Source organism: Ricinus communis, chromosome 3, assembly GCF_019578655.1.
Source record: "Ricinus communis isolate WT05 ecotype wild-type chromosome 3, ASM1957865v1, whole genome shotgun sequence".
NCBI classification, from domain to species: Eukaryota; Viridiplantae; Streptophyta; class Magnoliopsida; order Malpighiales; family Euphorbiaceae; genus Ricinus; species Ricinus communis.
The window spans coordinates 26,335,615-26,355,161 of record NC_063258.1 but is presented as its reverse complement, the minus strand read 5'-3'; the positions used below and the strand labels follow the sequence as shown (position 1 = coordinate 26,355,161).

The window sequence follows — 19,547 nt, the reverse complement described above, 5'->3', positions numbered from 1 at the left end:
AAATTGAATAAGTTGGTATTTAATCTATGTGAAAGTGATTGATATCTACCAGAATTTACATAACAGTGGGTAACAAAAGGATTTTACCAATAGTCTTTACAAGAGCATGAACCATCTTTAAAATGATGGAAACGATTTCTATCCCTAGCTATGATTTCTCTATTGAATATCTTGGACATTAGCTTAGTGGCAGAATGACAGTTTCCGCAGACTCGAAGATTCTTGACTATTCTTATGGTTGTTCCTGGCTTTGTACTGAGCAAACCAAAAGCAATAGCCAACTTCTCACTGTGATGACTCAATGCCCCTTCTTTCCAGTCCTCATCCATATCATACAACACCTCAGATGTATCTGGTACAAATCCAGCCTTCTGCAAAAGGATATCTATTTCATCCAGCATCTTGTAAATTTCTTTGCTCTGAGGATGTACCTTGTCACCAACTACGAACTCATGAACTATACTATCCACTTCAATAGAGCTGCAACCAGGAACCTTCTTCATTCCCTTATCATTTAGTATTGTTCTTATTTTCGCTACGTCCTCCCATCTACCAGCTCCTGCATATATGTTCGATAAGAGTACATAAGCCCCCGGGTTATCAGGCTCCAGTTCAAAAAGATGCTTGGCAACAAACTCAGCTAACTCAACGCGTCGATGAACTCTACAAGCTCCAAGCAGAGAACCCCAGATGGCCCCATCTGGTTTCATTTCCATGCTCTCCATCACAGACTCTGCTTCATCAAACAATCCAGCACGGCCTAAAAGATTTATCAGGCATCCATAGTGATGTAATTTTGGGGAAATATTGTAATCTTGGATCATTGAACTGAAATACTGACGCCCAAGATCTAGCAAACCAGCATGGTTGCATGCAGATAATACACCAATGAAGGTGATATTATCTGGCACTAACCCTTCTTTAGTCATTCTCGAGAAAAGACTAATAGCCAAGTCTGCTTGCCCATGCATGGCAAAACCAGAAATCATTGCGTTCCAAGAAGCCAAGCTTTTAGGATTCATGCCATCAAAAATTTGATTAGCCACCTCTATATTACCACATTTTGCATACATGTCAATGAGGCTTGTCCAAAGAGCATTATTCGCCAAATTCTTCATGTTCTTGTCTATATAAGCATGAATCCATTTGCCAAGCCCAAGAGCACCAAGGTTTGCACAAGCCGGAAGAATGCTTAACAAGGTCACATCATTAGGCTCTACATTTGATTGCAGCATTTGCCTAAATAGTCCCAAGGCTTCTTTATAGCAGCTCAAATGAGTATATCCACCAATCATAACATTCCAGGAAATCACATTCTTATTTTTTATACCCTCAAACAAATGCAGAGCATTTTCCAAGTCTCCACACTTAGCATACATATCAATAAGTGCATTCATGACCTTGATATTCGATTCAAGTCCGTGCTCCTCAATCCAAGAACTAACCCAATTGCCCATCTTGAGTGATCCTGATTGAGCACAAGCTGATAGAACACTAAGCAATGTACTCATATTTGGTGTAACATTTGCTCTAAGCATCTCTTCAAAGAAAATTAAAGCCTCTTCAAACCGACCGCTTTGAGTATACCCGGCAATCATAGCGTTCCAAGAAACAACATCTCTAACAGGAATTTCATCAAAAAGCTCTAAAGCCTGGTCAAGAAAACCCCTCGAAGCATACCCAGTAATTAAAGCCGTATAAGAAACCACATCTCTCATAGAACTTCTCTCAAACACTAATCTTGCGTTACCCAATTCACCATTTTGAACATACATAGTGATCAAAGAAGTATGTACAAAAGCATCATTGTCAAATCCAAGCTTCAAAATCTGTCCATGGATCTGTTTACCTTCATGGGTACTTGAAATCCTCGCACAAGACTTCAAAACAAAAGGATAAGTATAAGTATTTGGAGTAAAACCAGACGAAATCATGTCAACATAGTATTGTATAGCTAAAATTGGGGATTCACTTAAAGAAAGACCCCTGATAATGTTATTCCAGATTATTTGATTGGGCTTTCCAATGGATTTGAATAGCAAGAGAGCATAAGAGAGATCCCCATATGGTGAAATGACACAGAATTCAATGAGTTTACTAAGTGCAAAGTGGGTATTGTGGAGGCCTGTTTTGATGACTTGAGAGTGGATTTGTTTGAGAGTTTTGAGGTTCTTGCATGTGGAGAGAAGTGTAAGTGACGGGTGGGTTTGGAGAAACTTGTATGGAGGATCTGAAAAAGGAAGAATTTGGAGATTAGCCGGTGAAATAATCATCATAATGTTGTGGATATGTAAAAGATAACGGTCAATACCATATATAAACCATATACGAAGGGTGACGGGAGCTGAACAAGTAAAATATTCTCAATTAGTCTCTAAAATTAAAATATTTAATTATTTATTATATAATTTAATTTGGATAACAGAAAATATTTATTAAACTGAAATAGAAATAGATAAACAAATCAATTTTATTTATTTAATATATAATTTAAACTGAAATAAAAGAAGAACAGAATAATTTAAAATAAGCTTGCCAATAATTATTATCATATACACTAATCATTAACAATAAATGACAGTATAAATTAACTAAATTTTAGTAAAATTAATATACGGGATTAGTAGAGATTTTATGAATATTAAGATACTTTAGAATAAATTATAATGTAAACATATAAGTGTAATAACAAATATATAATATTATAAATAAATAGAAATATAATAAATGCTTTATTATCTGAATTATCATTATAATAAATCGATAGGAATGATAATAAGACTGCATATTTTCCATGCTTGGTAGCATATTTATGTTTATATCAAACATTATGAAGAGTTCTACTGAAGTTTATCAGATAAAGCTAATAAAATCCCTAGTATGTATAAGAAAGATATTCATTGAGCATTTGCTTAAGAAAGAAAAGATAAAGTCATTCTACATATGTGGGGAAATAATCAAAAGGAATTGAGTAAATCCAGTGCCAAGGTCGACCCCTATTTTTGAGTTAAGAACTCAAAGGCTTGAAACTCAATTCAACTTGATCTAACTTATTTTTCTCTTTTATAAGTGAGCTCAATTCAGTAAGATATAAGTAAGAGGAGGAAGATTTTACTTAAATTACTGCTATAAATAAATTGAAATTGAAATAGAATGGAACGATTCTTGACCATGGGAGCCTACGAATCACAGTACAGATGAATCTTGAAAAAGCCATAATCCAAAAAGATTCCAGTCTCATCTCCTTTCTTTAACTTCCTTCTTTTGTAAAATTCTTAGCTCCGATCATCATAGCTTCCAGAAAATAAGAGTTGCGCCCATAGGTACTATGAACCTTCTTACGATAATCCTTATGCAGGTAAGGCTGAATATGCTTATTTTTACCCACATCGCTTTATTTTAGCATTTTCTTTTAATCTTGTATAATCTCTAGTTGGTCCATACCTATTGCCGATGCTTTTCTTTCTCTAAATCCTGTAAAACTAAAAATGACAGTCTCATTTTTAGAAAGTGTAGTAAGAGACAGGACTTCATTATCTTCGTTCTTTAAGAGTTTTTGACAGAAATTAAAGAAATACAAGAGGACACACGAATTCTTGTTGTTTTTTTCTCTAAAAGAAATAAAATTGCAATTCTCTATCCATCTACTTCTATTATATGATTAGTTGTAGATTTTTAAAGAGATAAATACAATTTCTGCGGAATTTTCTTTTTCAATTATACCTATAATGACTAGTTTGAAGTTTTAAAAAGAAAGAACATAATAGTAAAAATAGGCCAATGTTCCTTACTTGCTTTCTAATTAAAAGAAAATTACAAATTTCATATTTTATTCTAGTTTCATTTCATCTCCCTCAAACCAAAAAAATAAGGTCAAGATTTACTATATTACTGATAAAAGGATTAAATTGAATATTTCCCAATAAAAAAACAAGATAAATACTAATACTTGTTTATGATTTTTTATTTTATAATAAAGATAATTTTTATTGGTTTTTTTTTCTTTTTTTTTCTGATCATGTTTGGCGAAATATCACAAGCAAATTGCCTTATAAGACCAAAATATCAAAATTAAACTATCATTGTTAACATTTGGAATGGGTGAAGATATGTCAATTCATGAAATAAAAAGAGAATATTGAACATTCAAAGGCAATGGCTATTTTTCTCGTGTAATTCCCTAAAGATGTGGATTCTTTGCAGTATTATTGAAATACTTTTGAGAGCCGTCACAAAAAATGGAATAAAGCGAGGGCTATTGTATAAGGTTTTTTTTTTTTTTTTTTCAACACTCAATATTTAACAGACATGATAAACGATATGTTGGTTATAATTATAATTATGATTTATTCTAAATGATGTTTAATTTATTTTACAAATAAAAAAAGAATGCAGTTTGATAGTTCATAGATTAGCTTGTAGATTGAGTAAGCCTATCAACAAAATTCAATAATCTTAAGAACAAATAAAATTTATCGGTCTAATTTTGAAAAGGGTAATTTGTTTGATGGATATTTATGTTGAAGAAAATATTGATTTTGCCATTTAATTGTTTCATTTAACACGTTCTTATTTGCATTTGTAAAAACCCTAAACTCTAAATTGGCATACCACTTTCTACATTACTGTAGCAGGGAATATATAGTTCTAAATTATGACAATCTTTTTCTTCCCCAGCGTCAGTTCGCCGCAATCCAAATTAGTTCCAGGAAAACAATATGAAAGATTTTTTATTTATTTTTTTCTTTCTTTCTGAAAATGATACAGAGGACTTTTGTCTGTTTTATTCGAAATGCCATTAATAAGGGCAGACCAGAAAATCCCAGGAGAGCACATCATGTTGCTGATCATGCTGACATACACATGTCATGATGTCAAGTTGAGTAATTACAGTGAAGACCGGGATATCAAAGTTTTGATATTCTCGCACAAAATAAACAATTCAATTCATCGTGTGAAGTTAAGAATTTTCCATTTTCTTTTTATGAAATTAAGATTTACAAAAATATCTCTACTCGTGGATATAAAAATTTAAAAATTTCATCTAATTTCACAAGTAAATTCGATATATGCATGATCACAAATATAAATTTTTTACTTTTGAATTATTGCGAAGAATGGAATCAAAAGAAGGCAAAGGGAACTTGGCCATGGGTGGATAGAACTGATTCCAAATGGAAAAAAGAAAAAAAAACAATCAATCTCCACAAAGTTTCTACAGCTAGTATAGCCTTTTTAACTGCACCATGTGCAACCGGGACTGCATAAAACCTGCTCGATCAGTATCACTTTCAATCAAATAAAGCATATCAATCCAGTATATGCGTCCGGATCCATTTGATCAACAACATTAGGGTTCGGAAGTAATCCTGTAGGGCATAGCCGCCATCCATCCAAATGCAGTTTTCCCTCATAATTAACTTGCATCTTAATGCGGTGGATATGGAGAGAGAGACAGCAAAATTACATATTCAATTCCACTCTTACATGAACCTCTAAATATTCTTTGCTTTTAATGTTAGGAATTAAACTCCTGATATCTTGCACTACGAGACACCATCTGGATCACACTAGCCCTAGTGTTACTTTAGATAGAAATGCATGTGTCGGTGCACTCACTAGCTACCTCTGATGCTCCAAAGTCGTTCCTGCCCGAGAATAACTAACAAGGAAGAACGTACCAGCAGGGTTATCTAAATCTTTCACCAATTTATTGTGCACATAAAGTGGGCAAGAAAGTATATATAACACCTCCCAAACTCAATACATAAATTCACAAAAACACTACTGCTACGTACTTCAGGTTAGCTTCTTCAGCTTTTATCTCTTCTCTACATCTAAAACCTAGCTAAGAAGCTTGGCATCCTAGCTATGTATAGTTGAACAAGCTTAACTCATATGAGCTTGATTAGAGTAGTTGTCCGTCGGATTTTGGAAGGACATCGAGGCTAATTCTCGTAGGAAATTGCATAATTGGAATTACCAGAGAATATAACTTTTAGGGCTCTATTAGTTTCTTTGTGTTAGAATTATTATTAATTGGACTATCAAGTTTCAAATTCATAATTTGTTGGTCATATAGAAACTCTGGTGCCACTGAATCAAAGCCTACTAGTCTAATTTTCTTTTGTCTGTGCAATTAATAATCATCAGGTTAGAGAATGAGCTGGAGTGGTGGAGACTGGATTTGCAGTGCATGCCAACATCAGAATTTCAGAAAAAGGGAGGCATGCCAGCGATGTGGGTACCCAAAGTTTCATGGCCCTGATCCGGCAGGGTGGACAAGGGTGTTGCCCGGAGACTGGTATTGCACTGCCATGAATTGCGGAGCTCACAACTATGCTAGCAGGCCAAGCTGCTATAGATGTGGTACATCTAGAAATGAGTATGGAAGTAGTTGCGGATCAGAATCCACTTTCCCTCCGGGTTGGAAATCCGGTGACTGGATTTGCCCTAGGTGAGTTCCTGCTCTAATTTGTGTCTATCTGCATTGCTTTGTTATACAATAATATGCTGCACTACACTGCGTACACTATCAATTGCATGCAAGGTTTCTAGCTAGGATTAATTGAGAGCATGCAGTAAGAAAGGAAAATCTGATACAAAACTATGCTTTAAATTGTTTGGACAGAATGGGATGTGGAGAACATAATTATGCTAGCAGGAATGAGTGTTTCAGATGCAAAGCACGAAGGGATTTTGGTAGGAAATTTATATAATTATTGCACGATTTTTATGCTTCTTTTTTTTCCACACGAACATGTTTCACATCCAGCTCTATAATGAATTTATTTTTCTTTTCTTTATGTTTTCAGGTGATGCAGTTCAGTGATATAGACAATGCGGCAATGTTGATTTAGATATAAATTAATTTTCTCCTTCAGTTTTAAAGCTGATTTTAGTTCCTACACAAGGACGCTTCTGTTTAGTTACAGTGTGAAATGAAAATAATTCTCTTTCAGGAGGATCAAGATCAAAGTATTTGCTTTGTCAAGAGTTTCCGGATATGTCATAATTACGCTGCGACTGCAGGCATAAAATCTTGATGCTTAATTGGAAATGAAAATTGTACTGTTCTTTTTCTTTTTAAGGATGTATTGGAGACTTATTTCATCAATGATAAAACCGTCCTTAATATAGTAGAGAAGCTCTAATATATATCTTGTTATAATAACTACTTAACATTCTGGTAAAAGCTCAGACTAGCAATTGCAAGATTTACATCGATATGATTTGAAAATATTGCAACTTCAAGTGAGGACTTGTTCCCTTAGCAAACAATTATGGGGTCTGGGGTGACCAGCTGAGAATATTGCCTTGTTCTCAATCACCTTTTAGCGTTCAATCATAGTTAAGGAATCGATGCCAAATTTGTGAAAGGGAATACACATAATTAACTTGGAGGTCAATGCTAACTGATGATTCGCACTTGATACCAAATTAGAGGTGAGAAACAGACAGCTGCCTGTCACTCTTTTATCTATTAGCCTCTATGATATACCATCACCTTAAATTTGCTTCCTTTCTTCTGGGTATCAGATTGAATAATGATTTCATAACAAGTTCATATATGTTAAGAAGATTTTAGGAGCTTCCAAAGTATAATATATTATGTTTACATATATCAACCATGAATGACTTTGAGGCAGGTATGTATGATACTATAAGGCGAACTTCATATATATAATGCCTCAGTGACTTTTGCAAATATTTTGAGTTCTTCCTTTTATTTTTGTTCCATGACCAGGTATGCTATAAGTATTCCAGAACTAAGTCACTCCCTTACGAAATGATAATCTAGAGGTAGGTGCTTCACATGAGAGTGAAAACAAATGGTGTATGGGGTACCTTCAAATGAAGTTATTGAAGCAAGTTGGCGATCCATGCTATGTCAATGACAATATCTGCAGTAGCTCAGACTTCTGTAAAATGGGATTTGAACCTCAATTGACATGTGCAGATGTTGATGTCCATTCATTAATATTGCAACCCCAATCTGCATCACAGTAAGCATGGACTAATAGGGAGCTCCCCGTTTCAGCATCAGATATGTACCCTTGAAGCATCTTTAAACTCTCTTCAAAAAACTCCGGAGATAATTTATGAACAGAAAATGCTTCATCAGGTCTGGTTAATGACAATTATTAGAGAGAACCTACAAGTTTACAGTAGAGTGTGGCATCAGCTTGCCTAGAGCTGTTGTCTTGGAGCTGCAACTTGTTGTTGGATCTCGCCATGGCTGTGATTGGTCCTTCGCACAAAAAGTCCAATAACTTAGGAATATATTGATGTTGAGAAAGAACAATACCATACTTCACAGGAGCAACCTTTACACCAAGAAATAAATTCAATGGCCCAATTAAGAGAAAATCTCCATGAAAACTGAGGTAGAAATCTAAGTCATACCAATAACCACAAGACCATCAACATAAATAAGAAATAAGCAAGCATATCTACATGAGAGTAATAAATGATGCATTTGAAACTGAGTTAGTTAGTGAACCCAATTTCAAGCAGAAAGACCTTCTTCTATCGTAATTGTGGAGCTCGTCACAATCCATTAATCGCTTTCTGTAATTTGCACACATGGTGAGGTCTATCCATGTCAATGAACCCGAGCGGTTAAGATATGTTCCTACAATGTTCCTTGTAAATATGCATTATTCAGATCTAGTTGCGGCAATTGGCAAGCCATAGTGCTAATCTATGTCGTTGGCTTTATAATTGAACTAAAGGGTTTTGTAAAGTAAAGTTTAACCTTAGGCATTTTAGAAATTCTACTTTGAGAATCAAATTACATTAGCAGTCATAAAACTTGGGTTAGAATTAATCTTGCATAGAATCAATAGGTTAGTGCTAAGACTCTATCTTCTCCACTTATAATAATATGCCACTTTATTCTTTATATTTTTCTTTTGTATTGAATTATTTTTTCCAATACTTTCCTTTTTGTGCAACTGAATCTAGAGCAGTTGGAATGAAGATGCCATTTACGTGCCAACCTGGTTGAGATATTTTGGTGTACTGATTGTTGAATTGTTATATTTTACTTAAAAAGGAAAAACCAAATCTAAATAAGTTGTCATTTGTCTATCATGAACCTATTCTTGAACGCCAATCAAAAGCATACCTAAGCCAACTTTTAGACACTCTAAATCAATAAATGGATCTACAGTATTCTTTTGGTCGCTTAAACTCCAAATATTTGAATATAAATCTAAAATCATCCAATTGTTGAACCATTTTCTGATGATACCTGAAAAGAGCAAAAGAGTAAATGAGTGAAAAGAAAGCCATATTTTACTACAGGTATATAATGATGTACAATGATACACAGTGTTTACATAAGGTAAGATATAGCCAACTGATGGATTTGAAAAGTACTCGTACACTAGTTAACTGCAGATAAACATGCCATTTATCAGATACATTTAGCGCAGTAGGTAAGTGTTTTTCAGGTGTTTAGTCATGCGTTTCTGCATTATGCCATGCATGATTAGCTTTTCAATACAATATTGTTTGAACTACACAAATGACAAATTAAGCAAAACTTGGATTGGATCAAGTAACCTTGGGCTTAATAATGAGTAGATTCGTAACGCTTGAAACCTTCGAACGAGCTTTATCAATCCAATTAGCTGAAGGACATAAACGGCAGGTCGTTTATTTTCTTTGGTTTGCTTGAAAAGTACATGCACTCCCAAAAGTTTTTATAAAGTATTAAAGTTGTAGAAAAGAGGGTTCAGTTGGTCATATAAAGATTGACAAATTGTTGAATTATTAACCTCTTCTCCACTACATAACATAAAGGATTTTTCTTGGTGGTGGTGGTCCTTCTTCATCCGAAGTCTAAAAACCTTAAGCTTATTTGCAAGCAGTGCCCTCTTTAGGAGGGACACAACAAATCTTGGATCCCAAAAGATTATATGGTCAATAAAATAAGGTAATAGATAATAAGCATACCAGTAGCAATAGCAACAGCAGTAGAAAAAAGAAAAATATTCTATCTGGCTAAAAATCATCGTCCAACTCCTATAAAGGGAATAAGATTGGACACTTTGATGATCAATAATTGACCCTTTGTTAAAAAAAGAATGGAACGGATCGAAATGTTTCTATCTTTCTCACTTTCAACGCCACCATCTAATTCTGATTAACATTTATTCTTTCTTGGAACATTAATCATTGATTTTCTTAAGGAAATAAAAAAACAGTTACTAATAATTGAAGGATTAACTGCAGAAATATCAATTCATGCATAGAGAATATTCAAAAATTCAAAAGCAACGGCTATTTTTTCCATGAAAATTAAACCCCCACATAGGATGTGGATTCTCTAAGAGTATTATTGAAAGGAAATGGACCCCTGTCTGAAAGTAGTCACCAACAACAGCGCAGAGAATAAAGAGTGGGAGAGAGCTAGCATTGCCTAAGTGTTTCTTTTCTTTCTTAAAGACATGAAAATATATATATATATATATATATATATATATGGAATAGAATATTCACCATGTCTGGTTGGAAAATGGTGATTAGGATTCCTACTTATCGAACACTAGGTCAACACGCAAGCATCTTTTGCTTACGTGGCGCTATGAATATGTTTGCCATATCAGCCTGCAAAGTGTCAAAGGGCATGCATGCCTTGATTGATTTGTTGATGAGTGTTATAATCGACAGTATATTCTTAGATAGCTTCGAAACTTAGCATGTATTCTATAATAATTAAACCAATGAAGTTTTTCTCTAAAAAGATTTATTAGTATGAAAAAGAATAAAGAATCAACCCCAACTCACTATGAAAAAAAGGTATGTGCACTAATTTGATTAGTTTTAAACCTGAAGACCAAAACTTTTCTCACTGGCTTTCCAAACAAAAAAACTGATTCTTGAATTTGGCCATCATGAGCATTGTCATATAACTTGGCCATTTCAGGTACATCTCCATAATAATAAAATATGTATGTTAAAAGTTATAGCTAGGCTCCACAATGCCATCAGTTCTCCATATAAATAAAATTAATTTTATATAATTGAAAGCATTTTCGAATTCCAAATCCAAATAAAGCCTATAAAAACACACAAATATTCCTTTCCACTTTTTTGAACTTGAACTAGACCATCCCCATCCCCCTCTGTTTCCCATTAATTCTTTCTTCCCATGCCAGCCTCGGGTCGCCACAATCAAACTTCCAGCTGATATCTTTGCTTAGAAGAACATTCCCTTTCTTCTTCTTCTTTTTTTCTTTTTCTCTTTTGAAATAAATATTAAGTAAGGAGCTTTGCTGCCCATACCTGCCCGTATTCTTGGAAACCTGACGTTCAAAACATCTACTTTTTGTGTCAGAGCCCCGATTAAAAAGATAAAGGGCCAGTTTAATATTGTTTTTAAGATATGAAAGAAACAGAATACATCGTACTTTCTTTCAGGGTACGTTTTAAAAAATGCAGAAATAATAAAAAGAAAAATTTATATTTAAACTTTTAACAGTATTGTGCCCGATAGCAATGTCGGATGTTAAAATATTCAAGTGAGTAGAAGTCTATTAAGTCGTATCAAAAGAAGAATTTAGACATGTATATACACTAGAGTATACAGATTGATGGTGGGGGTGGCAATGGATAAATGAATCTTCCTGTTGCTTTTATTGAATTATTGCAAAGTAAAGGGAATCAAATACAAGGGAGAGAAGATTTTTGGAAAAGATTACAAGGAACTGATTCCAAATGGGGAGAGATAGAAAGAAAGGAAAAATTCACTAAGCATTTTAAGCCTTTCAGCTACAACCATGCCCACCTGACTGCATAAGCCTGCTCGAGATAGGTTTATCTGCCATGTGGATATATGAATGTCTGACGCGGATATGCACATGTCAGCTTCCATGTCAGCTAATATTGCACATCATGGAGAGACCCATGTGAATATAAGATTAGGATATGTTTGATCCTTTAGCCACCTTTCAAATAACAACTTCCCCTTATGTCACCTTTCTACAAATGGACATTGGACTGGAATAATTTTTTTTTTCTTTTTTTATCAGGAGCAGAATAATGTTCACGGAATTGTTTTCCTTTGGGAATAAGGAAAAGAGAGGGGCATATTTGGAAACCTAGTCAAATTTTTGGAGAAGCAAGAGTCCCAATACAATGCAGGTTCATCTAACATGCATTTCTAGTATAGTTGAAGTGGTGAAGATGTTGAAATCCTATTTTCTTTATAAATCTTGAGATACCAATTAAATTTGGATAATTAAATGAGGAAAAAAGTTACGTACACAACTGATATAGTTCATGTGTAATATCCTCATCTACCTATAGCATCTCACTTTAAATTATCAACTTGAAAACTCATTCTGAATTGAATATACATATTAGTTGGTACTATAAATTAAGAGGTTTATTGGAAATTCATTTTACTTATTCCATCAGAATAGTAAACAATTGAAATATAAAACTATTAATATAAAATATTTATACTATTGCCACTCACTTATTTATTATAGTTTATATCCATAGAATAAGTCTCAATTTAGCTTTTTCTTTATTTAAATTAGTTCAATTAATTCATGCAAGTAAATTGCATGGTTTAGTTCTAGGATTAATGCATGTCCTACTAAACACAACGACATGACGCATGCCACGTTACAAAATATAAATAAACACTAAATAAAATCAACACGGTCAAGTTTGGTGCACTGTAATACGCATGAATCATCTCCTGTGTTTCAATCCCATACACAAAACACCAGAATTAGCAGCATGGCTATGTACCTTTCTGGAAAAAATATAAAAAAAGAGAACTTTGGTGTATATATATATTGATATTGGCAGCATATGTAAAATTTCTTGACAACCAACAGCTGTTCCATTTGCAATTTTATGCAGGTGTGTTGTATTAGCATGCAGTATTGGGCAGATTAAATGTATAATTCATGACACAGAAATATATAATTAAGAATTCAACTGAGGATTCTTTAAAAATCTTTCATACTCGGTACAAATCCGAATCCCCATTTTGACTGTCAAAACAAGAAATTCAAAATAATTTAAGGCTATTAAATCGCAAGACTGTATCTGACAAAGAGTAATCGAGGTTAATATGTATAAGTTTATATGAATTCAACACCCTGTTGCCTAAACAATCCAAAAATGTAAAAATGGAAATGGAATAGAATAAAAGTGGAAAGTGTTTCTGGTGACAACATTATTTAGAAAGAATCATAAAAAGAAGGGGTTATAATTGGAAATGAACATGAAAATGTATGTGATGCATGCACTAACCAGTTCTGACATTCAGGAGTCTATCCTCCTGCTATCACAGAATAATTTCTGAAACAGGCAGAGGGTTTTTTTTTTTTTTTTTTACTTTCTTGGGATCCCAACAGAAAGGAAACAATCTGAAGAAGAAAACTATAATTAAGATTTTAAAAACTAATAATAATATTGATAAGAAAACACCGTGCATCATCGGTCCCACTTTTTTCAGAGGCTCGACATGTATATAAGGCCTTCCAACCAATCACCAAAGTCACCCAGCTGCATTCTCCATCTCTTCTCTACACCTGCTGTTACCTCTGTATTGTTGTTACCTTTCCACTGTTTCTACATCTTCTACAAGCATCACTTCTTTGCCTATCTGTTGGTTCTCTTGTCATCAATTTCTTCAAGGTTAGTTTCTTCAGCTTTTCTTTCCATGTCTTCCCAGAACCATACTGGCTAACTTCATTAAAGAACTTGAAAGCTCATAATATTGAGCTTAAAAAGTATAATTTTAGTATTTTCTATCTTCAGGTTTTGGTGTCTAATTAGCAAGATTGGTAGTCTCACATTATGCTAGTTTAAGCTTTTCTAGCATGCGCATATGTAGAGATGAGAAATTTTTAGTTCATTTCTAAGATTTTCTTCTATGCCTCAGGCTTCTACTATAATAATTTATATGCAACATAAAGAAGAGTATGCTATGCGACCTTTTAGACCTCTCAATCAATAGCACAGGATATGAAATCAGGCGCAAGTCTATAATATTTAAATTTATTTATATGTTTCTGTTTCTAAATTCCAGTTCTTTGTTGTACATGCAGGTAAAAACTACAGAGAATGAGCTGGACAGGAGGAGACTGGATGTGCCCTGCATGCCAACACATAAATTTCAAGAAAAGGGAAAATTGTCAACATTGCAGTTATCCAAAGTATGGTGGCCCTGATCCAACAACATTCATCTATAAAAGACCTGGAGATTGGTATTGCACTGCCATGAACTGTGGATCTCATAACTTTGCTAGTAGGTCAAGCTGCTATAGATGTGGTGCAGCAAAGAATGATTATGGTGGTGGCTATGGAGCTAACATGTATGGATCAGATGCCAGTTTTCCTTCTGGATGGAAATCTGGTGACTGGATTTGCACCAGGTTAGTGATTAATTATTCACACATTGCCTTTTCATGAGTCCAAGATATCAAACCCCTTAAAAGATAAAAGTCTAAAAAACATTAGTAGTTCACCTTTAAACCATAAAATGCAGGAAACTAACCAGCAATTTTCCCCCATAAAATATCTATTTTTTGGTTAGTATTTCAATCTGCTAGAGTTCAAAGTTTAAAGTTGTAATCTCACGACACTGGAGACAACTTTTTCACCATTGAACCAAAGCTCTTCGGTTCATCCCACAACACTGATGTGATGAGTAAAAGATGAAAGTATTTTCCTCTCATCGAGTTCATTTTGCAATTTTATTCATGCACAGATATGGATGTGGAGAACATAATTATGCTAGCAGGACAGAATGTTACAAATGCAAGACACCAAAGGATTATGGTAAGCAATTCACATAATTATCATCACCTTGCTTATGAATTAAATGGCTCACATTTCAGTTGCGTAACATTTATGTGTTTTCTGTATCTGTGTATATTTTTCAGGTGGTGCAGTTTAACAAGAAAATGTAACATGCTGCTATATGACAAATTTCTTTTGATTCTGATCCCTCCACTAATTCTAGCTTTTCTTGGCTTTTTGTTGAAGACTAATAATGAGCTTTAGGATGATGATGATCATTGGTCGAAGACCCATTTTCATTTGGGAAGGGTTTCTGGCTTTATGTAATGATTATCCATGTTCTTGCATGAAGCTTATAGAAAGAAACCCTTCTTTCTTTTTTTCTTTTTCTCTTTAGATTTTCTTATTGTTTTCTTCATAAATCGGACATAATTATGTTTCTAATTACCAAAGATCATCTTTCTTGGTGTGTGTGTGTATGTGAGAGAGAGAGAGAGAGAAAGAGAGGAAGAGAGATGTCATTTTTGTTTAAGGTGGTCCAAGGAATGTGTGATCTCAATCATGGACCGCCATTAGAGCTTGGATTCAACCAACGCAGAGAAGAGAAAAATTACACACGAAAATAAAAATTTAAAAAAAAAAAAACGAAGAAATGGGAGATAAAATGTAAATGAGATTTAAGGAATCTGTACATGACTAGTTCACTTCAGAAGACAGGCTTTCTCTCAGAGCAATAATTTGCAGGGTCCTTTCAAGCATCAAATCTCAAAGAACTATAATAATTATGCAGATAAGAACCTGATGCTCGTCCTTTTAAAGCATGAATGCTGTAATACCAAGTTCCCTTTCCTTACCTTTTATTTGCAAAGCATTGAATATGAACCTCAATTTCACTCACTGCTCATTATAGAAACTGGCAAGTTCCACCATATTAACTAATACATTTGCTAAAAAAAAAAAAAAAAAAAAAATCAGAAAGTGACCCCAATCGAGCTTGGAATTCCATTGGAATCCTCTAATTGACTTCGGCCCAGAACCTGAGTGAGTTGATGGACTAGCTTTTTCATGCCATAAGTTTATTACCAACTCAAATGGCATCAATAACACCAATGCATAAGCCAATAATTAATGTTTAAAGAAGTGGCTACACTAGTAATTCTTATTTGTTGTCTCCCATCTACACCCCCATTATAATATAGCTTTTAAAATATTCTTGGCATATGAAAATGGGGTCCCAACTCCAGACTACAGGACCAGCTTGGAATTAATATCGGATTTATATAATTTTCTTACAGAAAATAAAGAAAAGGAATTCAATATGTCAACTTTGCTACTTTCTTCTGAAAAAAATCAGTGCTCTTGTCAATTTCATCGTCCTATTTTGATGTGAAACTGTCTAGTTGTTATGTGCATATAAGCAAAAGCAAATGCTCATCCATAGGCCACGTGGAATAATATCCCTTGACAAAAATAAATAATCAAGTTTGTGTTCTAATGCTTTGGTTTCAGCACAATCTATTGTAAATATTTTTCAGGTGGTGGAAGAATATGGAATTAAGCAAGATATAGTTTGCCCGAGACAGATTGGTGAGCACTTCTTTTGATGGTGTTGCGGGGAGATTAGAATATGAAACCCTAAGAAAATGAATGTGTATGTATATACATTTTATTTTTATATTGTTGGGTGTTGGATATTTTAAAGTAATATTATAATGTATTAAGATGATAAGAATAGTAGAATGAGTAGAAAATATAATAAGTTTTGGATAGAGAAAAAAGAAAATGAAAATTATTCATTAGTTTTATCAGAATAAATTATTGTTTGAAATTAATAATTTATCATGCAAACACCAAATTGAGGTAAAAGATGAATGGGGCTAGTTGACATTTTATATAATAAGTCTGGTTTTAGTTGACAGGAAAACTGATTTTGGGGACTTGAAAATAGTTTAGGGGCCAAACTGACCCTTTAACCGACCACCTACACAAACTTCCAACTATTTGTCAAAACTTCATCGGTACGTCTGATTCTTAAATCCGTTCAAGTGTCTGTTAGATTAAATCAAAAATTAAAATATTAAACTGATTAAATGACCAAAGTTACGAGGTATCAATATGCATTTTAACCTTACAATAATATTACTATTATTGTTTTTTTGATAACTATTGTTTAATAACTAGTAATACTAGCTATCTACTCCCATGTACTATTTTGAATATAAATGTTCTTTTTTGAAAAAATTAAAACTGCATTTCTTAAATAACCTAATTATTATAAATAAAATATACTGTAAATATTTATATAATTAAATAAACAAATATCAATAACAATAACAGTATTATCAACCAACACATATGCAATGTATTAATATATTGCTTCCTATGACATATAATAAGCCAATTGGAGTTTCAGAAGAAATTGCTCCTCAGTAAGTTCATGATTTAATCTCTAAGAATTGGAAGATGATGAACGAGCAACTATGCTTTCTTGAAATCTTTTCTATATATCATTTTAGAAGGTTGTATAATCTCTCACTTCTTTATTTCGATTCAGTCTATTCAAGTACAACTGATGAACTAATTGATGTTGTTTAGTATATAATTTATCTAATTATGCTTTTACATTGATAACCTATTCTTTGAAATTAAAAAAAAATATCTTATGAAATTTCACATGAACAGTTGATATAATATATGATAGGATTCAACAACTCAATATATAAGATATCTAATTTAGCTACAAGCAACTAATTATGGGTTTTATTTATGTCTGTTTTTTAGTTTTCGTTCTTTTTGTTTTTATCAATTAAAGAGATTGTTGGTGTTAAGAGGCTAAAAAGCCTAGAGAGTACAAGAAATAATAGAATACAATTGATGAGCCTAACTCAAACTAGAAATTAAGGGCCAAAGGCCCAGACATGACTACAAATAAAAGAGTTTAAATTACAGGGCTGAAAGCCCATTAAACCCATAAAAGTGGGTTGAAAGCCCATAAATAAATCGGCTACAAGGCCTACAATAGATAAAAAAAATGTTGAAAAGTCTTGTAAAAACTTCACATGATCACACACGTCCATCTTCTTCATCCTATGCACTGCCAAGAAGGTCAACAAGAATCAAGCATCCAACTTGCTAGAAGCCAACAACCACCCTCTCACCACCAGACCGTTAGCCATAAGATCAAAAGATCAAAGTTTCTCGAGTAAACGCACATCCACCAGAAGTTATCTGCAGCACCAACAAACCCATATGATATTGAAGAATAGACTGCCGAAAAGCTGTAGACATTAGTTTTGGAGTAGATCAGCAGGAAGATAAGACCAAAGAGGAGATTCCTCTTTCCATCGATCATTACCTAGAAAACCAGCAGCTTTTCCTCTCCGTCGCCTACATCTGTCATAAGACAAACACCCATAGGACATCGGTAGGCTAAGGAGGCGAACGTCACCGCACCAACTAGCCATGCGAGGGCCACGATCGAAAAAAAACTTGTACTAAAAGGACAAAAGCAAACCAGCAACTAACCTAAAACAAGACAACAATATCACTTGTATATATTAGAGATATTGTATACTTTTTGTAACTGATTTAGTTATTAGTTTGAATTATCTAGCTGAATATTTGGTGGTTAGGCTTTATCCTTAGTTGTATCCTTATAAGTGACTATATTTGAGTTGTATATATACCCTTTACACATACTTAATAAAGACAACTTCTTCCTCTCAAAACCTTTTTCATGGTATCAGAGCTACAAACCTCTGTTAACTTAAAAAAAAAAAAGGAAGGAGATGGAAAGAAACCAGTATCACCATACACCTTGTATGCTAATGATAATCCTAGAAATATAATCACCCAGGTACAATTAAAAGAGCATAATTATGATGAATGGGCTAGAGCAATCTGAACTACTCTCAGAGCCAAGAAGAAATTTGGTTTCATTAATGGAACCATAGAACAGCCTGATGAAGATTCTGATGAATTAGAAGACCGGTGGACTATAAATTCCATGCTCATATCATGGATGATGAACACGATTGAGCCAACGGTGCGATCTATTTTGACACACATGGAGATTGCAAAGGATTTATAGGAAGACATTAAAGAGTGTTTCTCAGTGGCTAAAGGTGCATGAGTGCAACAACTGAAGACAAAACTATCAAATTGCAAACAACAAGGACTCTCACTTATGAGTTACTATGCAAAATTGAAGCAATTATGGGAAGCACTGGTAAATTATGATGCGATCTCTACGTGTAAGTGTGGGGGTTGTACGTGCAATATCGCAACTGAAATAACAAAAAAAACGAGAAGAAGAAAAACTTCGTCAATTTCTGATGGGGTTGGATGACGTATATAGAACAATAAGAACAAACATTTTGAGCACAACTCTGTTGCATGGTGTGAGCAAGGCGTATTCGTTGATGTGCCAAGAGAAAGGAGTTTGAAATATTTCCAAGGGAAAAGGTGAATATCTAGCTCAATATCTGGTGGTTAGGCTTTATCCTTAGTTGTATCCTTATCAGTGGCTATATTTGAGCTGTATATATACTCTTTACGCATACTTAATAAAGACAATTTCTTCCTCTCAAAACCTTTTTCAATATACACTTTAATTAGACATAAACAAAGAAAAACTAAAAAACAAGATGAAGCAAAACTGCAGGGTTGCCTATCGGAAGCGTCCCAAATGCAAATCTAAATCTTAGATACTGTAGAGGAAAGTTAGAGATAAAGAGAGAAAACAACTTCTTTTCAAGAGAGAAAACAACTCC

At 33.8% G+C, this 19,547-nt stretch overlaps 3 protein-coding genes and 1 long non-coding RNA gene across 4 annotated transcripts; 2 read left to right on the top strand and 2 right to left on the bottom strand.

The window, feature by feature from the left end:
- Positions 1–70: 70 nt before the first annotated feature.
- LOC8275847 (pentatricopeptide repeat-containing protein At1g08070, chloroplastic) lies at positions 71–2,303 on the bottom strand. The gene has a single exon (XM_015722568.3). The coding sequence runs from the start codon at positions 2,274–2,276 to the stop codon at positions 84–86; it is 2,193 nt and encodes a 730-aa protein (XP_015578054.1). The 5' UTR covers positions 2,277–2,303; the 3' UTR covers positions 71–83.
- Positions 2,304–5,003: 2,700 nt separating this feature from the next.
- LOC8275848 (zinc finger Ran-binding domain-containing protein 2) lies at positions 5,004–7,139 on the top strand. Its single transcript, XM_015722546.3, has 4 exons — positions 5,004–5,803; positions 6,154–6,457; positions 6,632–6,702; positions 6,816–7,139. The coding sequence occupies exons 2-4, from the start codon at positions 6,162–6,164 to the stop codon at positions 6,830–6,832; spliced, it is 384 nt and encodes a 127-aa protein (XP_015578032.1). The 5' UTR covers positions 5,004–5,803; positions 6,154–6,161; the 3' UTR covers positions 6,833–7,139.
- Positions 7,140–7,596: 457 nt separating this feature from the next.
- Positions 7,597–8,766, bottom strand: LOC125369470. Its single transcript, XR_007215164.1, has 2 exons — positions 8,524–8,766; positions 7,597–8,327 (listed from the first exon to the last, which is right to left on the bottom strand). It is a non-coding gene; the product is annotated as an uncharacterized LOC125369470 (long non-coding RNA).
- Positions 8,767–13,408: 4,642 nt separating this feature from the next.
- On the top strand, positions 13,409–15,227 carry LOC8275850 (RNA-binding protein involved in heterochromatin assembly dri1). Its single transcript, XM_002524412.4, has 4 exons — positions 13,409–13,668; positions 14,082–14,408; positions 14,744–14,814; positions 14,919–15,227. The coding sequence occupies exons 2-4, from the start codon at positions 14,098–14,100 to the stop codon at positions 14,930–14,932; spliced, it is 396 nt and encodes a 131-aa protein (XP_002524458.1). The 5' UTR covers positions 13,409–13,668; positions 14,082–14,097; the 3' UTR covers positions 14,933–15,227.
- Positions 15,228–19,547: the final 4,320 nt, after the last annotated feature.

What these genes read in the sequence shown, in the direction of transcription:
- LOC8275850 (XM_002524412.4), top strand. Translation starts at nt 14,098, where the DNA reads ATGAGCTGGACAGGAGGAGACTGGATGTGCCCTGCATGCCAACACATA. An exon ending in GGTGACTGGATTTGCACCAG is followed by an intron (nt 14,409 to 14,743) that starts GTTAGTGATTAA and finishes ATTCATGCACAG; the next exon opens with ATATGGATGTGGAGAACATA.
- LOC8275847 (XM_015722568.3), bottom strand. Translation starts at nt 2,276, where the DNA reads ATGATGATTATTTCACCGGCTAATCTCCAAATTCTTCCTTTTTCAGAT.
- LOC8275848 (XM_015722546.3), top strand. Translation starts at nt 6,162, where the DNA reads ATGAGCTGGAGTGGTGGAGACTGGATTTGCAGTGCATGCCAACATCAG. An exon ending in GGTGACTGGATTTGCCCTAG is followed by an intron (nt 6,458 to 6,631) that starts GTGAGTTCCTGC and finishes TTGTTTGGACAG; the next exon opens with AATGGGATGTGGAGAACATA.